The 24,902-nt window shown below is 38.1% G+C and overlaps 1 protein-coding gene across 8 annotated transcripts in view; it reads right to left on the bottom strand.

Moving 5' to 3' along the window:
* DIS3L2 (DIS3 like 3'-5' exoribonuclease 2) overlaps window positions 1-24,902 on the bottom strand; it is a 380,375-nt gene that overhangs the window by 223,008 nt on the left and 132,465 nt on the right. For all 8 annotated transcript variants that reach the window (XM_065526247.1, XM_074010517.1, XM_065526248.1 and 5 more), the window contains one exon: window positions 23,552-23,786. In XM_065526247.1, the coding sequence (XP_065382319.1) occupies window positions 23,552-23,786 (235 nt within the window). The remainder of the gene's footprint in view (window positions 1-23,551; window positions 23,787-24,902) is intronic.

The raw sequence follows: 24,902 nt of genomic DNA, 5'->3' as shown, positions 1-24,902 counted from the left end.
CTTTAAGTTCAAGGGTACATGTGCAGTATGTGCAGATTTGTTACATAGGTAAACATGTGCCATGTTTGGTCACATGGTGACCATGGTGATCCGCTGCACAGATCATCCTATCACCCAGGTGTTAAGCCCAGCATCCATTAGCTGTTCTTCCTGATCCTCTCCCTCCTCCTACACCACAACCTCTGACAGGCCCCAGTGTGTGTTGTTCCCCTCCCTGTGTCCATGCATCCTCATCATTTAGCTCCCACTTATAAGTGAGACCACATGGTATTTGCTTTTCTATTCCTGCATTAGTTTGCTAAAGGATAATGGCCTCCAGCTCCATCCATGTCCCTGCAAAGGACATGATCTTGTTCCTTTTTACGCTGCAAAGTATTCATAGAAAATATGTGTATGTACCATATTTTCTTTATCCAGACTATCATTGATGGGCATTTAGGTTGATTCCGTATCTTTGCTATTGTGAATAGTGCTCCAATGAACATACGCATGTATGTGTCTTTATAACAGAATGATTTATATTCCTTTGGGTATATATCAAGTAATGGGATTGCTGGGTCAAATGGTATTTCTGGCTCTAGGTCTTTGAGGAATCGCCACACTGTCTTCCACAATGATTGAACTAATTTACACTCCCACCAACAGTGTAAAAGTGTTCCTTTTTTCTCCACAGCCTTGTCAGCATCTGTTGTTTTTTGACTTTTTAATAATAACCATTCTGACTCGTTTGACATGGTATCTCATTGTGGTTCTGATTTGCATTTCTCTAATGATCAGTGATATTGAGGTTTTTTCACAAATGTTGACCACAGGCATGTCTTCTTTTGAGAAGGGTCTGTTCACGTCCTTTGCCCACTTTTTAATGGGGTTGTGCTTTCTTGTAAATTTGTTTAAATTCCTTATAGATGCTAAATATTGGACTTTTGTCAGACGCATAGTTTGCAAACATTTCTCCCATTCTATAGGTTGTCTGTTTACTCGGCTGATGGTTTTTTTGTTTTTTTGTTATTTTTTTTTTTCTGTGCAGAAGCTCTTTAATTTAGTAAGATAGATATTTTGTCAATTTTTGCTTTTGTTGCAATTGCTTTTGGCATCTTCATGAAATCATTGCCGGTACCTATGTCCTGAATGGTATTGCCTAGGATTTCTTCTAGGGTTTTTATAGTTTAGAGTTTTATATTTAAGCCTTTAATCCATCCTGAGATGATTTTTGTATACAGTGTAAGAAAGGGGCCCAATTTCAATTTTCTGCATATGGCTAGCCAGTTCTCCCAGCACCATTTATTTACCAGGGAATCCTTTCCCCATTGCTTATTTTGTCAGGTTTGTCAAAGATCAGATGGTTGTAGATATACAATCTTATTTCTGGGTTCCCTACTCTGGTCCATTGGTCTGTGTCTTATACCAAAACCACGCTGTTTTGGTTACTGAATCACTGTAGCATAGTTTATTTTTATTTTTATTTATTTTATTTATTTTTATTTATTTATTTATTTATTTATTTATTTTTGAGACTGAGTCTCACTCTGTCACCCAGGCTGGAGTATAGTGGTGCAATCTCGGCTCACTGCAATCTCTGCCTCCCTGGTTCAAGCAATTCTCCTGCCTCGGCCTCCTGAGTAGCTGAGATTACAGGCATGTGCCACCCAGCTAATTTTTGTATTTTTAATAGAGACAGGTTTTCACCATGTTGGCCAGGCAGTCTCAAAATCCTGAACTCAAGTGATCCGCCTGCCTTGGCCTCCCAAAGTGCTGGGATTACAGGCATGAGCCACTGCCTAGCCCCTGCAGTGTAGTTGAAAGTTGGGTAGCGTGATGCCTCCAGCTTTGTTCTTTTTGCTTGGGATTGCCTTGGCTATTCAGGCTCTTTTGTGGGTCCATATGAATTATAAAACAGTTTTTCTACTTATGTGAAGAATGTCAATGGTAGTTTAATGGGACTAGCATTTAATCTAAAAATTGTTTTGGGCAGTATGGTCATTTTCACAATATTGATTCTTCTTATCCATGAGCATGAAATGTTTTTCCATTTGTTGGTGTCATCTCTGATTTCTTTGAGCAGTGCTTTATAGTTCTCCTTGAATAGGTCCTTCAATTCCCTAGTTAGCTGTATTCCTAGGTATTTTATTCTTCTTGTAGCAATTGTGAATGAGAGTTCATTTGTGATTTGGCTCTCGGCTTGCCTGTTGTTGGTGTATAGGAATGCTAGAGATTTTTGCACACTGATTTTGTATCCTGAGACTTTGCTTAAGTTGCTTATCAGCTTAAGACGCTTTTGGGCTGAGACAATGAGGTTTTCTAGATATAGGATCATGTCATCTGCAATGCAAACAAAAATAGTTTGACTTCCTCTCTTCCTATTTATAAACCTTTATTTCTTTCCCTTGCCTGATTGCCCTGGGCAGAACTTCCAATACTACGTTGACTAGAAGTGGTGAGAGAGAGCAACCTTGTCTTATAAGGGTTTTCAAGCAACCTTGTCTTATGAGGATTTTCAAGAAGAATGCTTCCAGCTTTTGCCCATTCTGTATGATATTAGCTGTGAGTATGTCATAAATAGCTCCCATTATTTTGAGGTATGTTCCTTCAATAACTAGTTTACTGAGAGATTTTAACATGAAGAGATGCTGAATTTTATTGAGGGTCTTTTCTGCATCTATTGAGATAATCATGTGCTTTTTGTCTTTAGTTCTGTTTATGTGATGAATCACATTTATTGATTTGCATATGTTGAACCAGCCTTGCATCCCAGGGATGAAGTCTACTTGATCAGCTTTTTGATGAGCTGCTGAACTCGGTTTGCCAATATTATTTTGAGTATTTTTATATTGATGTTCATCAAGGATATTGGCCTGAAGTTTTCTTTTTTTGATTTAACTCTGCCAGGTTTTGGTATCAGGATGATGCTGGACTCACACAATAAGTTAGGGAGGGGTCCTCTTTTTCAATTTTTTGGAAGTGTCAGTAGGAATGATACCAGCTCTTCTTTGTACTTCTGGTAGAATTCAGCTATAAATCCATCTGGTCCTGGGCTTTCTTCTGTTGATAGGCTAATTACTACTGCCTCAATTTCAGAACTCAGTCTATTCAGGGAGTCAAGGTTTTCCTGGTTCAGTCCTGGGAGGGTGTATGTGTCCAGGAATTTATCCATTTTTTTCTAGATTTTCTAGTTTATGTGTATAGAGGTGTTTATAGTATTCTCTGATAGTTATTTGTATTTCTGTGGGGTCAGTGGTAATATCCCCCTTATCATTTCTTTTTTTTTTTTTTTTTTTTTTGAGATGGAGTCTTGCTCTGTCGCCTGCCCAGGTTGGAGTGCAGTGGCATGACCTCGGCTAACTGCATCCTCCACCTTCTGGACTCAAGTGATTGTCCTGACTCAGCCTCCTGAGTAGCTGGGATTACAGGCATGCACCACCACACTCAGCTAATTTTTGTATTTTTAGCAGAGACGGGGTTTTACCATGTTGGCCAGGATGGTCTTGAACTTATGACATCAAGTGATCTACCCACCTCAGCCTCCCAAAGCGCTGGGATTACAGGCGTGAGCCACTGTGCCTACCCCTTATCATTTCTGATTGTGTTTATTTGAATCTTCTCTCCTTCTATTAGTCTAGCTGGTGGTCTATCTATTTTATTAATTTTTTCAAAAAACCAGCTCCTGGACTTGTTAATTTTTTGAAGGGTTTTTCATGCCTCTATCTCCTTCAGTTCAGCTCCAATCTTGGTTATTTCTTGTCTTCTGCTAGCTTTGGGGTTTGTTTGCTCTTCATTCTGTAGTTATTTTAGTTGTGATGATAGGTTGTTAACCTGAGATCTTTCTAGCTTTTTGATGTGGGCATTTATTGCTATAAATTTCCTCTTAACACTGCGTTAGTTGTGTCCCAGAGATACTGGAACATTGTGTCTCTTTTATCATTAGTTTCAAAGAACTTCCTGATTTCTGCCTTAATTTCATTATTTACCCAAAAGTCATTCAGGAGCAGATTGTTTAATTTCCATGTGGTTGCATAATTTTAATTCAATTTCTTAATCTTGAGTTCTATTGGACTGCACTGTGGTCCAACAGACTGTTTGTTATGATTTCAGTTCTTTTGCATTTGCTGAGGAGTGTTTTACTTCCGATTATGTGATCAATCTTAAAATAAGTGCCATGTGGCAATAAGAATAATGTATATTCTGTTGTTTTGGGGTGGAGAGTTCTGTAGATATCTATCAGGTCCACTTGATCCAGAGCTGAGTTCAGGTCCTGAATATCTTTGTTAATTTTCTGTCTCCATGATCTAATATTGTCAGTGGGGTGTTAAAGTCTCTTGCTATTATTGAGTGGGAATCTAGGTCTCTAAGAGGTTGCTTTATAAATGTGGGTGCTCCTGTATTGGGTGCATATATATTTAGGACAGTTAACTCTCCTTGTTGAACTGAACCCTTTACCATTATGTAATGCCCTTCTTTGTCTTTTTTTGATCTTTGGTGGTTTAAAGTCTGTTTTGTCAGAAACTAAGATTACAATCCTGCTTTTTTCTGTTTTCCATTTGCTTGGTAAATTTTCCCCATCCCTTTAAAATTTACTATTTTCATTCAGTATTATAAAACTGTACTTGTAAATAACATAAAGTGTCCCACTAAGAGCCATTAGGGGTAGAGTATCACATGTCAACAAGAGTACATTATCTTTTTTTTTTTTTTTTTTTTTTTTTGATACGGAGTCTTGCTCTGTCGCCCAGGCTGGAGTGCAGTGGCAGAATCTCAGCTCACTGTAAGCTCCGCCTCCCAGGTTCACGCCATTCTCCTGCCTCAGCCTCCTGAGTAGCTGGGACTACAAGCGCCCGCCACCACGCCCGGCTAATTTTTTTGTATTTTTTGTAGAGATGGGGTTTCATTGTGTTAGCCAGGATGGTCTCGATCTCCTGACCTCATGATCTACCCACCTCGGCCTCCCAAAGTGTTGGGATTACAGGCGTGAGCCACTACGCCCAGCCGAGTACCTGATCTTGTAGGACCCATGCAGGGCCAAAATTTTATTTCTATGGCAATGTAATGTAATTGTAAATAGATATGGCCCTTGAGTCAATACCTTGTCACTAGCATGGACTGGACTGACCTGGAAAGTACCAGAGAGGGGGATCAGCAGATGGACTGGGAAGAAAGATTCCAAAAGTGGCTAGAATCTAGAGAACATGGAAAAGGAAGTAAGGAGAAAACAATACCATTACTCAGAGAAGTTGTTCTTCCCTTTTCATTACCAGTAATCCCAAAGAAAATGAATTATAAAAAAGCCCAGGGAGCCTAGTATAACGCTCAAAGTGCAGAGCAAGCAAGAGAGTCAGGAACACCATATTGGAAAAGGTGCCGGAAAAGCCATGGGGATGACAGGCACAGGGGCCTTCAAGTCTTCACTCACCTTCAACAAAGGAAAAGGATAAGCACACATAGTGACTGACATGCTAAAGGCCTGGGAATCCCTGTTTCCTGATAACAGGATGAACAACATTTGTGAGACATTATTTCCTTTTATTTAGGTTTCTATCGAATAATTTTGTGCTGAAAGTGCTAGCAAGGCTGATGCTTCTTGCTAGCTGGAAGAGGCAGCATGGGGCAGAGTATATTCTATAAAATAAGTTCCTTGTAATGTTAGAAAAATGTTCTGAAACCCACGCTGCCTAGGTCTGTTTGTATCAAAGAGAAACTAGGCAAGTAGGTAGGAATGACTCCAGGATTTTAAAAAATGGGAAGAGAAAGAAGTGAAAAGGAAAAGCCTGAAAAAGAGCTGGGCAAGCTCCAGTTATATGTGAATAAAGAACAGATGTAATCATTATTATTTCAAAATTTTCTATAATACATCAAAATCTTCAGTTTCTGTTAACCCACCTAATAACCATGTATTTAATAGCCAACAAAAATCCCTTTTTAAAAAACCTCACAATCTTCAAAAAGCTAAACACAGAATTACCCTATGACCCAGCAATTCTACTCCTATATGACTTAGGTATAAAAAGAATTAAAAACAGTGACTCAAACGGATACTTGTATACCGATGTTCATTTCAGCATTATTCACTATTCAATAGCCAAAGGTAGAAATAATTCAAGTGTTCATCAACATGGATGGATAAACAAAATGTATGGCTGGGCATGGTGGCTCACATCTGTAATCCCAGCACTTTGGGGGACCAGGGCGGGCAGACCACTTGATCTCAAGAGTTTGAGACCAACCTGGGCAACATGGTGAAATGCCATCTCTACAAAAAACACAAAAGTTAGCTGGGTGTGGTGGCGCCACCTGTAGTCCCAGCTACTCCAGGAGGCTGAGGTGAGAGGATGGCTTGAGCCTAGGAGGCAGAGGTTGCAGTGAGCTGAGATCACACCACTGCACTCCAGCCTGGGGAACAGAGCCAGATCTGCTGAGTCTTTGTCTCAAAAGCAAAAAACAAACAAACAAAAATACCAGAATACAATATAATGGAATATTATTCAGCCACAGAATAGGATGTTCTGATACACGCTACAACATACATGTACCTTGAAAACATTGTGCTAAGTGAAAAAAGCCAGACACAAAAGAACATTGCATGATTCCACTTATATGAAATCTCTAGAATAGGAAAATTTATAGAGAGGAAGTAGATTTGTGGTTATCAGGAGTTGAGGGAGAAATGAGGAGTGGCTGGCTACTGGTTATAGAGCTTCTGTTTGGGATGATGAAAAGGTTTGGGAAATAGTGGTAGTGGTTGCACAACACAGAAAATGCAATGAATGACACTGAATTGTACACTTAAAAATTGTTAAAATGGCAAATTTTTTTTACCACAATAAAAAACAAATTTAACCCACAAAAGTTTCTGTGTGCTATAGAGACTCCAGGGCAGGGGACAGTTTGATAAACAATACCTACTGCATTCAAGGAGGGAAAGTCAGGTGGCAGGAAAAGAGAACAGGTAGGCCCTCGTCCTCTGACAGTCTCTTAAAAGAACTCTCAGAATCCAGGAGTGACTCAAGGAACTAATTTGACACTAATGACTCATTAAACTGCATTTCCAGTTCACAAACCTCTATCATGAACTTCAGTCTATATTTCTAATTAAATATGACCATCTCAGATTTACCATATCTAAAAGAAATTCTTTGGTAATAAAAATAGTAGAAATTATTTACAATAAATAAAAATGGCAGAAATCTATTTCCATTAGAAATGAAACAGATTAAGTCACTAGCTAGTGTTAAAAAAGGTGGTGGTGAGGGGACCTGAAAGGGGTTATGATCACAGATACAGAGGAAACTAAACAACTGAAAATACTTTGTACAGCTCTATTCTAATACATTACAATATGTACTTAAAATATATTATTTTCCTGGAAAATATAATTATCAAAATGAATACATGCAAAGAAAATTTAAAGAAATTAATAATCACTAAAGATTGAGAAAGTTACCAACTATAGAACACTCTAGCCCATGTTTCAAGTATGAGTTCTTTAATTGCTTCAATCATTGAGAATATGTGATCACTCTCAATGCTATTGTAACTATTCCAAGGCAACGAGAAAAGCTCCCCAATTCTTCCTACAAAGTTACAAAGACAATAAGAAGAAACTGCAGACCGATGTCACTTTTTACTGTAAATCCAAAAATCATGAATAAATTATTAGCAAACACAACTGAGTTACATGTTAATGCATGCTACATACCATGACTAAATGAGGGTCATGGTCAGATGTGGAATGCAAGTATTATTCAATATTATATGTCATCATGTTAACAAGCCAAAGGGAAAAACAGCATCTTGAAAGAGGCTCAAAAGGCACTTGAAGAGAATTCAATATCTATTCCCAACAGAAACTTTTAATATAAAAGAGGACATTTGGTTAACTTGGTCTCAAGCCAATAACCAGCATTGTGCTTGAGGGTTTAATATTGGAAGCATTCCCATTAAAGTCCAGAACAAGGCAATCACCACTATTATGCAACACAGTTCTTAAAGTAATGGCCAATGAAACAAGGTAATAAATAAAAGGTACAAAATTAGAAAGGAAAAGACAAAATTATTTTACACCTAAAAATCAAAACAACCAACTGCAAAATTATTAGAAATAATCAGAACATTCAAGAAAATGAATGTTTGACTTTTGCAGGAGGAATGTTGACTTTTGCAAAAGTCATTCTGTTTGACTTCTACAGGAGGTTCACAAAAACAATCATGTTTATAAAATTACTTGAAGGTTTCATTAATTTTCCCAAGAATTTCTCTTAATCCACTGTTAACTCAAATAAGTTAAAAAATCTTTACTCAAGATTTTTATTTCACTAATACCTTGTGTGATACATTGGCATTTTTAATGGGAAATAAAATTGTGACTGACTGAATAAAATTAATTTTTAGAAAAAATATCCAGCTGAAAACAGCAGTCCTGACTATATTTGTATTGAACAATAAGCAATAATTATTTTATGCTTTAGAGTAACTTCGGGACCAAAGATGGAATGAGCAATGCTAGCTCTTGAAATCCACACCAAACTGCAGAACATGGCAATTTTTCTCTTTCAGTAATGCATGGAGTATTTTTTCACACAATGTTTTATTTTAAAGATTTTTAAATTTACTAAAAAGCTGAAAGACTGATATTATGAATACCTATTGATTCACCAATTAACATGTTGCTACATTTGCACCCATTCTGTCTTGATTTGTATATGCATGTGTGTTTGCACACACACACAACCACAGTTTTGTTTATTCTTTTTTCTGAACCATTCAAAATAAAGACATCAGGATACTTCACCCCAACCATGTTAGCCAGTGTCTCCTAAAAAATAAGGACATTCTCCTATATCTCTGCAATATCATTATCGCACCCAAGAAAATTAATGGTAATTCCAAAATGTCACCTAATATCCACTCTAAATTTAAATCTCCCCAATTGTTGCTACTATATTTTTTCCCCAACTCAGGTTCTAACCAAGTTTCACACAATATTTTTAGTTATGTCTCTCTTGCTTTTTCTTCCACTAGAACAGCTCCCCTTGCTTTTCATGGCATTGGATTTAATCTTATTACTTCTCCCTTGGTGTCATTTAACTTATTCCAATATCCCCTGTATTTCCAGTAGACTGGAGGTTAGGGCTAGAGGCTTAATTCAGTTGAAACATTTTTAGCATGAATGCTTCACAGATAATGATATACAATAATGCAACCCATCAGAAGGTACAAAATGTCACACTATCCCAATTAATGATGCTAAGCTTCATCAGTTGGTTAGACTGGTGACTACCAAATATGTCTACTATAAAGAACATTCTGCCCACTATAATTAATTAGTAAGTCAACTGTGGCATGACACTTTGAGTCCATGTGAATATCCTGGTCCCCAAAACCTTTATCTCAATAGTTTTAGTATCCAGTGATGATTCTTGATTTAATTATTAAACTCAGGGTTAGAGAACCATGAGAGTTTAACCTGTACTGTGTATATTGCTATTTATTAGGGGAGAAAGAATATAATAGTTAGGAGGACAAGCCTAGGGCTGATTCTACAGCAGCAATGCTGAGTATGTAGTAGAATTCTTGAATCTCTAAAGAGCTCTTTTGAAATACCAATCCTTAGTCCCATTTCAGATCTATTAGAATGATCTTAAAGTATACTTACCAACTGCATAACTTTTCTGCATCTTAGGAACAAAGACTACTGGAATTCCTGAGATCGATACTATTTATATTCCTAAAATAGACATTATACTAGATATGTTCTAAGGATCAATTAATTAATGTAATGAGAATTAATTACAAAGTGCTTAGAAACGGCCTAGCACGTTGTAAATGCTCACTAAATACTGATGATAAATATGTGTACAAATAGTTACCCACATATATGGATATGCATGTATACAAAAATACAACTAGGTATATTCTACCATACACATATGTATATAATGACACAACCTCAAAATATATCAAGCTACAATTGACAAGACTGTAGGAAATACAAATAAATCAAAATGTAAGAAATAAATACATCAAAATTTACAGACACAGATTTTTAAATGGAAGGTATATCTGTTTTTGCTTTTTTTTTTTGAGATGGAGTCTCACTCTTGTCACCCAGGCTGGTGTGCAATGGTGCGATCTCAGCTCACTGCAACCTCCACCTCCCAGGTTCAAGCAACTTTCCTGCCTCAGCCTCCCGAGTAGCTGGGATTACAGGTACCTGCCATCAAGCCTGGCTAATTTTTGTATTTTTAGTAGAGACAGGGTTTCACCATGTTGTCCAGGCTAGTCTCGAACTCCTGACCTCAAGTGATCTGCCCACCTCAACCTCCCAAAGTGCTGGCATTACAGGCTTGAACCACCACACCCGGCCCCCAGACATAAATTTTTAAAGATCCTTCTCAGAAACTGATAGATAAAATACACACAATAATAAATAGTTTATTATGAAGGAAAGAACAATATAATTATAAATCAAGTTTGTGGATATATATATACACACACACACACACACACACATCTTTCTTTCAAAGCATACATGTAATATTTAAAAACATAGGCAATATAATAGACTACAATGGAAGTATCCATAAACTATAAAGAATTAAACATACAGACATCCTATACTGACAATATAATAAAATTAAACATTAACAAAAAATAGCAAAATACATAAATTAAACAGCCTTAATAACCTAGTTATAGAAGAAATCATAAAGAAAATAAAATACTTAAAACTGAATAATAAAAACACTGGACGTAAAAATCTGTAGAATAGATCTAAAGAAGTATTTAGAGGTACATATGTAGCTTTAAAAACATTTCAAAGAAAACAAGAAAGGTTAAAATTAATAAGCTAAGTATTCAACTCAAGAAGTTGGGGAAAGGGCAAAAAAGCAACATCCCTGGAAAATAAGAAATTAAATTAAAAAGTTAAGGGCAAATATCAAAGATACACAAAACATCATTATCAACAATAGAGAAAAAAAAGACCAGGAGCGGTCGCTCACGCCTGTAATCCCAGCACTTTGGAAGGCCGAGGTGGGCAGATCACTTCAGGTCAGGAGTTCAAGACCAGCCTGGCCAACATGGTGAAACCTGGTTCTACCACAAAAAAAAAAAAAAAAAAAACACGCAAATTAGCGGGGCATGGTGGCAGGCACCTGTAATCCCAGCTAGTCAGGAGGCTGAGGCAGGGCCCAGGAGGCAGAGGTTGCAGTGAGCCGAGATCACGACACTGCACTCCAGCCTGGGCAACACAGCAAGACTCTGTCTCAAAAAAAATAAAAATTAGAGAAAAGAGAAAAATAACATAACCAAAACTGTTCCTTGAAAAGATTAATAAGATAGACCCTTGATGAGCAAGAGTTATCAAAGAAAAAAGAAGATTCAAATAATTAAAATATAGAATAAAAAGGAATACAAAAGTACAGACACGAAGGAGATTTTTGAAATGATAACAGAATACAACGAGAATTAGGAGTATCTACATGCTAATAAATTTGAATGGATAAAGTCCCATTAAATTATGCCAAAATTGGCACAAGAACTGATACAGAATCTGAACAGAACAATTAGTATAAAAGGGATTAAAACAGCAAAGATCTTGCCTCCTGAAAAACAGCAGGTACAGACAATTTTACAATGAATTCTACCAAATTTCAAAGGTTCATTCCTGTTTTACATAAGCTATTCTAGAAAAATAGTAAATTCTCAGAAACTGACCAAGACATTTCATTAATTTATTATAATCTTGATTCTAAAAACTGAATAACAAAAAAATCAAAGATCCATTTTAACATGATACAAAAAAATACTACACTTGGCCAGGCACACTGGCTCATGCCTATAATCCCAGCACTTTGGGAGGCTGAGGTGTGCAGATCACTTGAGGCCAGGAGTTCAAGACCAGCCTGGACAACATGGCAAAACCCCATCTGTACTAAAAATGCAAAAATTATCTGAGTGTGATGGTGTACATCTGTAATCCCAGCTATTTGGGAGGCTGAGGCAGGAGAACCTATTGAACCTAGGAGGCAGAGGATACGGTAAGCCACGATGGCATGACTACACTCCAGCCTGGGCAACAGAGCTAGACTCTGTCCCAAGAAAAAAAAAAAAAAAAAACACACACACACACACACAAAATACTACACTAATATTACCTAAGTGAATCCAATCATGTATTTTTGAAATAATAACACATCAGGATTAAGAAGAATTTATATTACGAATAAAAGGATGGTTCAACTTCAGAAATAGACTTAGAAGAGAGAAACCAGGTGATAATCTCAATCAATGAAGAATGCGCATCATGAAGTTTAGCAAAAGGCAAAACTCTAGACTTAATAAAATATTACAAGAGAGAATATCTTTGTGACCTAGTGACAGGGAAAAACTTAAAAACCCATAAAGTGTATGCTAACTTTTACTGCATTAAAATTAAAAACGTTTGTTCTATGGAAGATACCACACAAAGTTAATAGGAAAATGACTAAATGACAAAATGAGAGAAGTTGTTTGTAAAACTGACATTAGAAAAGGGATTATTAGATAGAAGATAAGAAATTCCTGTAAATCAACAAGAGAATAGTCACCCTGATGAGAAAATCGGCAAATGATATAAAAAAGCAATTTATAGAACTTAATCTATATTACAAAAATTAGAAAGCTGGGCCAGGTGTGGTGGCTCACACCTGTAATCCCAGCACTTTGGGAGGCCAAGGCAGGCGGATCACCTGAGGACAGGAGTTCCAGACCAGCTTGGCCAACATGGTGAAACCCCATCTGCACTAAAAATACAAAAATTATCTGGGCGTGGTGGCGTGTGCCTATAGTCCCAGCTACGCAGGAAGCTGAGGCAGGATAATTGTTTGAACCCAGGAGGTGGAGGTTAAAGTAAGCCGAGATGGTGTCACCGCATTCCAGCCTGGGTGACAGAGTAGACTCTGTCTAAAATAAAAAAATTAGAAAGCTCGATAATCCTAACTGTTGGCAGAGATGAGAAGATAAAAGGAGCCTCATACATTGCAAGTAGGAGTGTACACTACAATCATTCTGGCTTAGATGGAAGCTTCCGTTAATAAAGAAAGAACTGTTCCTCTGCCTTGCTTTGTCCTCTTGTGTATATTTCTTTTGTAAACTTCATAGGGAGGAATGTCTGGTCTAGCATAGGATTTGGGTCTCAGAACACCGTGGGTCCTGACCATCTATCCTACCTAGTACGACTACATTGTTCACCCAGCCTAAAAGACAGGGAAGCAAAAATTTCCACTGATGCCATTTCTAGGCACACCCTAGGCCAGAAGATAACCTGTTGCCTTGAAGGGAGGAATGACCCAGTCATGGTGGACTCATCACCTGCTAAATTAAAGAGTCATTCGGCCCTGAATAACCAGCTGTGATACCCAGGTAGCACAGCATGGGCCTTGGGTGAGACTCTGAGACATGCCGGCTTAAGATTAGACACAGCATATTCTCAGCTGTGGTGGCTATTGTGAGAGACTCCATCTGCTTGAGAAAAGCAGAGAAAAAAGAAAGGAGGACTTTTTGGCTTGGCCTCAGGGGAGTAGAGTACCAGGTGGGCTCTTGGGGTCCCTGATTCTAGGCCTTGGCTCTTACACGGCATCACTTCTGGACCTGCCCTGGGCCAGAGGAGAGCCCACCACTTTGAAGGGTAAGTCCCAGGCCTAGCAACATTCATCACCACAAGTTGACTGAGGAGTCCTTGGGCCTTAAGTGAACATTGGTGGAAGCCTAGCAGTACTCCCCATGGGTGTGTAGTGGTGGCAGCCACAGGGTGAGGCTCCTCTGCCTGTGGAAAGGGGAGGGAAGGGTGAGAAGGACTGCATCTTATGGTGTGAAATCCAGTTCAGCAGCAATACAGGTTGTTGGGTTGTGGTTAGAGTGGGCCTTGTGTGAGACCCAGTGCTGTGATGGCTTCAGGTCTGATCCAACACAGTCCCAGTGATAATGGCCACAGGGGTACTTAGGTCAGCCCACTTCCTGCTCCAGGTGGTTTAGCACAGACAGAGAAACTTGGTTTGTTTGGGAGAAAGTAAGAGAAGAGAACAAGAGTCTCTGCCTGGTAATCCAGAGAATTCTTCCAGATCTTATCCAAGACCACCAAGGAGGAACCTCTACAAGTCTGCAAAAAGCACAGTGTTATTGGGCTTAAGGTAACCCCTAATGCACATACGGCTTAGATTAGAACACCCATATCCTTTTGAATACCTGGAAATCCTTCCCAAGAAGAACAGATACAAATAGGCCTAAACCACGAACACTACAATAAATACCTAACTCTTCAATGTCCAGACACTGATGAACATCTACAAGCATCAACACCATCTGGGAAAACATGACCTCACCAAACAAACTAAATAAGGCACCAAGGACCAATCCTCAAGAAACAGAAATATGTAACCTTTCAGACAGAAAATTCAAAACAGTTGTTTTGAGAAAACTCAAATTCAAGATAATAGAAAAGAAATTCAGAATTATATCAAATAAATTAACAAAGAGATTGAAATGATTAAAAAGAATCAAACAGAAAATCTGTAGCTGAAAAATGAAACTGACATACTGAAGAACACATCAGAGTCTTTTATAGCAAAACTGATCACGGAGAACAAAGAATTAGTGAGGTTGAAGACAGGTTACTTGAAAATACACATAGGAGACAAGAGAAGAAAGAATAAAATAATGACACGTGCCTACAAGATCTAGAAAACAGCCTCAAAAGGGCAAACCTACGAGCTATTGGCTTTAAAGAGGAGGTAGAGAAAGACATATGGATAGAAAATTTAATCCAAGAAATAATAACAGACAATTCCCCAAACCTAGAGAAAGATATTAATATTCAAGTACAAGAAGGTTATAGAACACCAAGCAGATTTAACTAAAAGAAAACTACCCCAAGCATTTAATAAACTCCTAAAGGTCAAGGATAAAGAAAGGACCCAAAAAAAAGAAGAGAAGAAAGAGAAGGGGAGGGGAGAGGAGGGAGGGGATAGGAGGGGAGGGAAGGAGAGGGCAGGGGAGGGCAGGAAAAGGGCAGGGCAATGGAAGGGAAGGGAAGGGAATGGAAGGGAGGGGAGGGGAGGAGAGGGCAGGGGAGGAGAGGGCAGGGGAAGGCAGGAGAGGGCAGGGGAAGGCAGGAGAGGGCAGGAGAAGGGCAGGAGAAGGGCAGGGCAGGGGAAGGGAAGGGAAGGGGAAGGAAAGAAATGGGGGAGAGAGGGGGAGGGGGGGAGAGAGAGAGAGAGAAAGAACCCCAAGAAAAAAGCTCCAACACATGTGGCAGCAGACTTTCCAGTGGAAACCTTACAGTGGCATAATATGTTTAAAGTGCTGGAGGAAAAAAAAAAAAAACTTTTACCATAGAATAGTATATCCAGTGAAAATATCCTTCAAACATCAAGGAGAAATAAAGACTTTCCCAAACAAACAAAAGCTGAAGGACTTCATCAACACCAGACTTATCCTACAAGAAACGCTAAAGGGAGTACTTCATTTAGAAAGAAAAGAATATTAATGAGCAATAAAAAATCATCTGAAGGTACAAAACTCACTGATAATAATAAGTACACAGAAAAACACAGAAATATTATAACACTGTAACTTTGGTGTGTAAACTACTCTTACCTTAAATAGAAAGTTTAAAAGATAAACCAATTAAAAATAATAACTACAACAACTTTTCAAGACACAGACAATATTGTAAGATGTGAATAAAAGCAACAAAAACTTAAAAAGTGAGGGGATGAAGTTACGGTGTAGAGTTTTTATTAGTTTTCTTTTTGCTTATTTATTTATGAAAACAGTAGTAAGCTGCTATCAGCTTCAAATAATGGGTTATAGGATAGCATTTGTAATACTGATTTTAACCTCAAATCAAAAAACATACAACAAATACACAAAAATTAAAAAGCAAGAATTATATCATATTACCAGGGAAAAATCACTTTCACTAAAAGGAAGACAGGAATGTGGAAAGAAGAGAAGACCACAAAACCACCAAAAAACAAATAACAAAATGGCAGGAGTAAGTCCTTACTCATCAATGATAACACTGAATGTAACTGGACTGAACTTTCCAATAAAAAGACACAGAGTGGCTGAATGGATGAAAAAACAAGACGCAATGATCTGCTGCCTAAAGGAACACACTTCACCTATAAAGACATACATCAACTGAAAATAAAGGGATGGAAAAAGATATACCAAGCCAATAGAAACCAAAAAAGGGGAGAAATATCTGTATTAATATCAGATAAAATAGATTTCAAGGCAAAAACTGTAAGAAGAGAAAAAGAAGGTCACTATATAATGATAAAGGGGTCAATTTAGCAAGAAGGTATAACAATCTTAAGTATATATGCACCCAACACTGGAGGGCCCAGATATATAAAGCAAATATTATTAGAGCTAAAGAGAGAGAGAGAGAGAGAGAGAGAGAGAGAGAGAGAGAGAGAGAGAGAGAGACCCCAATATAATAATAGCTAGAGCTTTCTTTCCTTTTTTTTTTTTTTTTTTTTCTGAGACGGAATCTCGCTCTGTCACCCAGGCTGGAGTGCAGTGGCACAATCTTGGCTTCCTGCAGCCTCTGCCTCTCAGGTTCAAGCAATCCTCCCACCTCCACCTCCCCAGTAGCTGGGATTATAGGTGCACACCACAACTGGCTAATTTTTGTATTTTTAGTAGAAACGGGGTTTTGCTATGTTGGCCAGGGTGGTCTCAAAGTCCTGTCCTCAAGTGATATACCTGCCTTGGCCTCCCAAAGTGCTGGGATTACAGGCATGAGCCACCATACCTGGCCAACAGCTAGAGATTTCAACAACCCATTTTCAGCATTTGACAGATCTCCCAGACAGAAAATCAACAAAGAAACAGCTGACTTAATCTGCATTATAGATCAAAATAGCCCTAATAAATATTTACAGAATACTTCATCCAATGGCTGCAGAATACACATTCTTTTCCTTAGCATATGGATCATTCTCAAGGACAGACCATATGTTAGATCACAAAACAAGTCTTAAAACACTAAAAAAAAACTGAAATAGTATCAAGTATCTTCTCTGACCACAATGGAACAAAACTAGAAATCAATAACAACAGGAATTTTGGAAACTATACAAATACATGAAAATTTTAAAACATGCTGAATGACCAGTGGGTTAACAAATTTAAAATTTCTTGAAACAAATGATAATGGAATCACAGCATATCAAAACCTATGGGATACAGGGAAAACTGTGCTTACATCAATTAAAAAAAAGAAAAAGAAAGAAGAAAAAATTCAAATTAACCACCTAATGATGCATCTTAAAGAACTAGAAAAGCAATGGCAAACCAAACCCAAAATTAGTAGAAGAAATAATAAGGTCAGAGCAGAAATAAATGAAATTGAAATGAAGAAAACAATCCAACAGATCAATGAAATAAAAAGATAGTTTTCTGAAAAGTTACACAAAATTGACAAATCTTTAGCCAGACTAAGAAAAGAGAAGACCCAAATAAATAAAATCAGAGACGAAAAAGGAGACACTACAACTGATACTGCAGAAACTCAAAAGATCATTAGTGGATACTATGAGAAACTACATACCAATAAATTGGAAAATGCAGGAAATTGATAAATTCCTAGACACATACAACCTACCAAGATTGAACCATGAAGAAATGCAAAACCTGAACAGACCAATAACAAGTAACAAGATTGAAGCTGTAATAAAAAGTCTTCCTACAAAGAAAATTCAGGACCTGACGGCTTCACTATTGGAATTCTACCAAACATTTAAAGAAGAATTAATACCAATCCTACTCAAACTATTCTGAAAAACAGAGGAGAAGGGAATACTTCCAAACTCATTCTACAGGGCCAAATTACCCTGATACCAAAACCAGACAAAGACATATATTTTAAAAAAAAAAACTACAGGCCAATATCACTGATGAATATTAACGCAAAAATCCTCAACAAAATACTAGCAAATAAAATTCAACAACATATTAAAAGGATCATTCATCATAACCAACTGAGATTTATTCCAGGGATGCAAACATGGTCCAACATATACAAATCAATCAATGTGATACATCATATCAACAGAATGAAGGAAGAAAACTATATGATCATTTCAATTGATGCTGAAAAAGCACTTGATAAAATTCAACATCCATTCATGATAAAAATCCTTGAAAAACTGGGTACAGAAGTAGCATATCTCAGCCTAATAAAAGCCGTATATGACAGATGCACAGCTAAGATAAAACTGAATGGGGAAAAACTAAAAGCCTTTCTTCTAAGGTCTGGAACACAACAAGAATACCCATTGTCACTACTGTTATTCAACCTAGTACTGGAAGTCCTAGCTAGAGCAATCAGACAACAGAAAGAAATAAAAGACACCCAAATTGGAAAAGCAAGAAGTCAAATAATTCTTGCTCGCAGATGATATGATCTTATATTTGGAAAAGCCTAAAGACTTCACCAAAAAACTATTAGAACTGAAAATTCAGTAAATTTGTAGGATATAAAATTAACATACAAAAATCATAGCATTTCTATATGCTAACAGTAAACAATCTGAAAAAGAAAGCAAGAAAGTAATCCCATTTACAGTAGTTACAAATAAAATTAAGTATCTCAGAATTAACCAAAGAAGTAAAATATCTATACAATGCAAACTATAAAATATTGATGAATTACATTAAAGAGGACACAAAAATGTTCAAAGATATTTCACGTTCATGGATGGGAAGAATCAATATTGTTAAAATGTCAATACCAAAGCAATCTATAGATTCGATGCAGTCCCTAACAAAATACCAATGACATTCTTCATAGAAAAAAAAAATCCTAAAATTTATACAGAACCATAAAGATCCAAAATAGTCAAAGCTATCTCGAGAAAAAGGAACAAAACTGGAGAATTCACATTACATTACCAGACTTTAAATTACACTACAGAGCTATAGTAACCAAAATGGCATGGTACTGGCATAAAAACAGATACACAAACCAGTGGAACAGAGTACAGAACCCAGAATACATACGTCCATACATACATCCATACATCCACAGTGAACTCATTTTCAACAAAGGTGCCAATAACATGTACTGGACAGTCTCTTCAATAAATGGTGCTGAGAAAACTGGATATCCATATGCAAAAGAATGAAACTAGACTCCTATCTCTTCTCACATAAAAAATCAAATCAAAATGGATTAAAGACTTAAATCTAAGACCTCAAGCTATTAAACTGCAAAAAGAAAACACTGGAGAAACTCTCCAGGACATTGGACTGGGCAAAGACTTCTTGAGTGAAGAAGACAGACAAATGGCAAAGAGGCTTACAGAAAAGTGCTCAACATCATTGATCATCAGAGAAATGCAAGTCAAAACTGCGATGAGGTATCATCTCACCCTGGTTAAAATGGCTTTTATCTAAAAGATAGGCAATAACGAATGTTGGTGAGGATATTGAGAAAAGGGAACCCTCATACACTGTTGGTGAGAATGTAAATTAGTATAACCAGTATAACAGTTTGGAAGTTCCTCAAAAAAACTAAAAATAGCTACCATACCAGCAATCCGACTCCTATGTATATATCCAAAAGAAAGGAAAACAGTATATCAAAGAGATATCTGCACTCCCATGTTTTTCGCAGCACTAATCATAATAGCCAAGATTTGGAAACAACCTACATGTCCATCAACAGACAAGTGGATAAAGAAAATGTGGCAGATATACACAATGCAGTGCTATTCAGCCATTTAAAAAATAAATAAAAGAATGTGATCCTGTCATTTGCAACAACATGAATGGAATTGGAGGTCATTATGTTAAGTGAAGTAGTCAGGCATAGAAAGACAAACTTCATATGTTCTCACTTATCTGTGAGAACTAAAAAACTAAAACAATTGAACTCATGGAGATAGAGAGTAGAAGGATGATTACCAGGGGCTGTGAAGGGTAGTAAGTGGGGAGAAGTGGCAATGGTTAATGGGTAAAAAAAGATAGTTACAAAGAATGAATAAGACCTACTATTTTATTTTAGCACAACAGTCAAACATTTTTTTAAGTCATTTATGCATTTGATACCAAGAAAATTTTAATTGGTTGTCCCTAAGCTCCATACGGATGGCAGGTTTCTATGTTAACAACAAAGCTACTGCTTGTAAAGTGGTAAAAGTTCAATCTCGAGTGGGGATTGGGGACTGGATCTCTAAAAGGGGCCCAGGTCTTTGGCCCCCTCTCTCTCAGGGGCTGGCGATAATGCAGACCTGTGCTGTCATCCTCAAAGAAACTACTGTATGAATGTCTGAGATGCTGAGATGTTTCTCTTAATGCAATGATAGGCACTTGCTACAGACAACAGGAGCAATGTGCTCTCTTACCAGAGAAACTGTTAGTTATCACAAAGATACAAATATTTCCTCAGCAAATAGGTATATGCAATAAATACATATGCAATATGGAGCATTTGCTTTGGGCAAAGAAACATAATACTACAGCAAAAACAACCAAAAAAAACACTTTTAAACACAAGCATGAACCAGGATTAATAATCCACTTGTAAGTACAACACAAAGCAAAGAATCTTTCTAGAAGTCTTAGGAAAAGTTCGATATTCTTAAGGTTATGGTTTGTTTCAATAACAAACTTCAAAACCCTAAATAGTGCAAAAAGTACTAGCATCCTAATGGTAACCAGATTTTTTTTATTATCCCAAGTAAGAGAAGTTGGTTGAAATATCCTTAAAAATGCTGTGATTTTTAAAAGAGCAAATTGCAATTTTCCTAAATATCAAGAGGGCAAGAAATGAGAAACAGCCATGTGGTTTCACAAACTCTCTATTTAGAGGCTAGCAGAAAAGAGAAATCTGTACCAGATACTGAGGGAAGGATTAAGGTTGTTCCCTCAGTCAGGGCTACTAAGGAAGTAATATAAGTAACAACAGGCTAGAAAAGATGCAAAAAGAATAAGGAAAGAAACATGCATACAGTGGGCTTGTAATGTACTCAGTGATATTTACTTGTAAGAAAGAGGGAGGGGCCAGGTACGATGGCTCACACCTGTAATCCCAGTGCTTTGGCAGGCCAAAGCAGGAGGATCGCTTGAGGCCAGGAGTTTAAGACTAGCCCTGGCAACACAGCAAGACCCTGTCTCTATTAAAAAACAACAAAAAAAAATTTCTGGGTGTGGTGGTGCACACTTTAGTCCCAGCTACTCAGGAGGCTGAGGCAGGAAGATCGCCTGAGTCCAGGAGGTCAAGGCTGCAGTGAGCTATGGTCACACCACTGTACTCTAGCCTGGGTGAAAAAGTGAGACCTTGTCTCAAAAGGAGTGTGGGGGGAGAATTATAATAGAGGGTGAATCAAGAGGAGGTATAGCATCAGAGTTTCCCAAAACTCTGGGTTGGATGCTAACAAAATGAACTATTAGCATCCAACCCAGGCATCAATTCTGCTGTCACTTCCATCCATCAGTATTTCCTTGTTCTTGTATTTGTACCAACCACTAATGAGAGATCAATGTGTCTTATCCCTTCACTTGGAGCCCAGAGGAAAAGAGGCTGCTGAGATCTGCCAAGCCTATCACCAGAGCTGGGTTTCCACGAAGTAGTTTTAAGCCAACAATAGGCTTTAAAGTGTTCCTTTGCCTGACTTTATCCTGTGAATCTCTCTCTTCCTTGCTGATCTTGTTAATGAAGGATTTCGCTACTTAGAGTCCTGGTTATTTGCCACTCTTCTCACTGAAAATACATTACTCATAGTACTGATGTGATTATGATAATGCACATTTACTTTAAGAAGAATGTCACAGTATTCAACTATTTTAAAAGAAAAGAAAGTAGAAAAATCGCAAGAATGAAATGTCAAGGAATAGCATCCAAAAGGAACTGGCTGAGCTCTTAACATGGAACCCACTAGTTATCTAAACATGTCCCCAAAGAAAAGGAACCTGGGTACCCTGAAGTGAGTGATACCTGGCGGGGCCCATAGCAGTACCTGACACAGGAAGTAGGAGCCTCTTCAGTCAAGAAGAATTTCAGAATTGGAAAGTCATTCTGAATGAGGAGTACTTGGCACCATAAAGACCACATGCTTTCCAAAAATGCTTTCTTTCACAGATCACTACCTCATCAGCAATGGAGAAAAGCAGTCATCCTTCTGCAGTCATGTCCTGAAAACACATTCTGCTTTCTTTATGCTGTAGGGACATATGCTCAGCAGTCCCTAAACAAGTTGTCTGCTGAACATCCTCCTTTAGTAATCTTCTGGCATTCCTCCTAGCCTTTTGTGGGAACTGTGCCAGAAACTTCTTGATAACAAAGCTCATTATCTAGTCAGCCTGGCCAGGTCAGAGTTGGTCGGTTTCCATTAATAGTATACATAAAATTCAATTTGGCTAGAAAATATACTCCTTCTATGTAGAATCTCTTCAAAATCTCTACCTTGAAATATTCAAATTATACATAATACTTTCCTTAAGTCTCCTAGCTTGTGGTCGGGTAGGGTCCGTGGTCACAGCTCTCGTGTTTACAACTGCTTTTTCTCTGCATCCAGAGGACCCATGGCTTAGATTTCAATCAGAGTAAACAAGACTGGCTTTTTTAAAGGCTTAGAATCAAAATACTTTCTAAGGTTATCTATTTATAAAATTTTGAGTGATCCATGCCCACCAGAAGTGACAAAAATACCTTTTTTTTTTTTTCTGAGACAGAGTCTTGCTCTGTTGCCCAGGCTGGAGTGCAGTGGTGCGATCTCGGCTCACTACAAGCTCCGCCTCTCCAGTTCATGCCATTCTCCTGCCTCAGCCTCCTGAGTAGCTGGGACTACAGGCGCCCACCACAACACCTGGCTTTTTTTTTTTTTTTTTTTGTATTTTTAGTAGAGATGGGGTTTCACCGTGTTAGCCAGGATGGTCTTGATCTCCTGACCTCGTGATCCGCCCACCTCGGCCTCCAAAAGTGCTGGGATTACAGGTGTGAGCCACCGCACCTGGCCCATGCCCAGCTAATTTTTTTGTATTTTTAGTAGAGATGGGGTTTCACCGTGTTAGCCAGGATGGTCTCGATCTCCTGACCTCGTGATCCGCCCGCCTCAGCCTCCCAAAGTGCTGGGATTACAGGCGTGAGCCACCGCACCTGGCCGACAAAAATACTTTTAAAAGATATTTAAAGTAAAATTGAGAGTAAAATAAAGTGATTTTTCATAAGAATTTTACATACCAGTTTAATTGTGTTCACATCAGCCACAGGATTGGGCCTCTCACAAGAGATGTCAACGTTACCCAGCAACACAGCTCAAGCCTATTAGGAATGTGGCAACTGCAACTACTGCCCACACAAACCGTTGGTAGCACTTTCATCCCCTCTTTCATAACCAGTAGCTAAATCTGTCAAAGATTCCCCCTTTTCTAAAAGCTGCCACAGGTCAAAAATTAGGACTATATCAATTGCATTGTGTTATCTACTCTGTAACCGAGAGGGAATTCCAATACTTAATCAGTGTATTTAAAAAAAAAAAAAAAAGTCAGACAATAGTCTAGTACTCACCTTTTTCAGAAACACAAACTGAGAGTTTCTTAACATCATCAACCAGCACATTTTGTGTGATGCCATGTCCATCTTCTGAGTCACTGCCATCAAACTGAGCCTCTATAATGACATCAGGACTGTCATTATAGCTTTTCAGGGACTGTTGCGGGAGATGGCGTCCACAGAGCTCCTCGGGGATATCTGATTCATATGCAGCTTCTGTTTCTTTGTCATTGTTCTCTGGTTTAACTACCTGAAGAAAATTTAAAAATTCTGCTAAATCACTGGGAGAAGAAAAAAAGAGCAGATTTTTCTTTTCTAAGGAAGAAACTGCATATACAGAAGCTAATGATATTGGACACTAATCATGTAGTTCGAAAAAGGATCTTTACTTTCCAGAAGCACAGACCACCTAAAGCACATAATCAATCCAGCAAAGCCAGGTTGACAATCAGTTCTTCAGGATGCCCCAAATTAAGGCCTTATCCACTTCTGGTATTTCTGATCTACATTTCCATCATCTCTCCCCAAAGGCCCTGAACACTAGAAGTAGTACCATGCTGCTTCATAGAGGCTCACCATATAGGAACAATTAGTAAGTTAGGGAATGATAAAAGAACTCAGCAAAGTATGCCACAGTGTTCCCAAAGGAAACCACAAGAATACAAGATGAAGTGGAAAAAAACAAAATTAAGTGTGAACAAGAGTTTATAAAATGTTCTTATAAAAACATAAAGCTTTACTTGGGAGGCTAAGGTGGGAGGATCACTTGAGCCTGAGAGGCACAGGTTGCAGTGAGTCAAGATTGCGCCCACTGCCCAGGCAACAAAGCAAGACCCTGTCTCCAAAAATAAAGCTTTAATTCCCCATTTTGTGGCCTGAAATCAATATATAAAGCACACACACTGATGGACATTTACATTACAATACTAATGAAGCAAGTAGAGGAAAAAACCCCAGGCCAGGCACAGTGACTTACACCTGTAATCTCAGAACTATGGGAGGCCAAGGCAGGAGGACTTTAAGACCAGCCCGGGCAACATATTGAGACCCTGTCTCTACAAAAAATTTAAAAATCAACAAGGCATAGTGGAGGAAGGGGTGGGGGAGGGGCGGGGGGGGGGCGCCTGTAGTCCTAGCTACTTGGGAGGCTGAAGTGGGAAGATTACTTGAGCCTAGGAGTTACAGTAAGCTATGATCACACCACAGCACTCCAGCCTGGACGACAAAGGGATATTCTAGCTCTTAAAAAATAAAAAATAAAATAGAAAACCAATCCAGATACTAATCTATTTTATGAGTTTGTCACATACAGCACTCTGATGTCTATGGGCACTATATTAAAATACACCAGGTGTTATTGAGTCAC

Source organism: Macaca fascicularis, chromosome 12 (genome assembly GCF_037993035.2).
Source record: "Macaca fascicularis isolate 582-1 chromosome 12, T2T-MFA8v1.1".
Lineage (NCBI taxonomy): Eukaryota > Metazoa > Chordata > Mammalia > Primates > Cercopithecidae > Macaca > Macaca fascicularis.
This window is presented reverse-complemented; position numbering and strand designations above follow the sequence as displayed.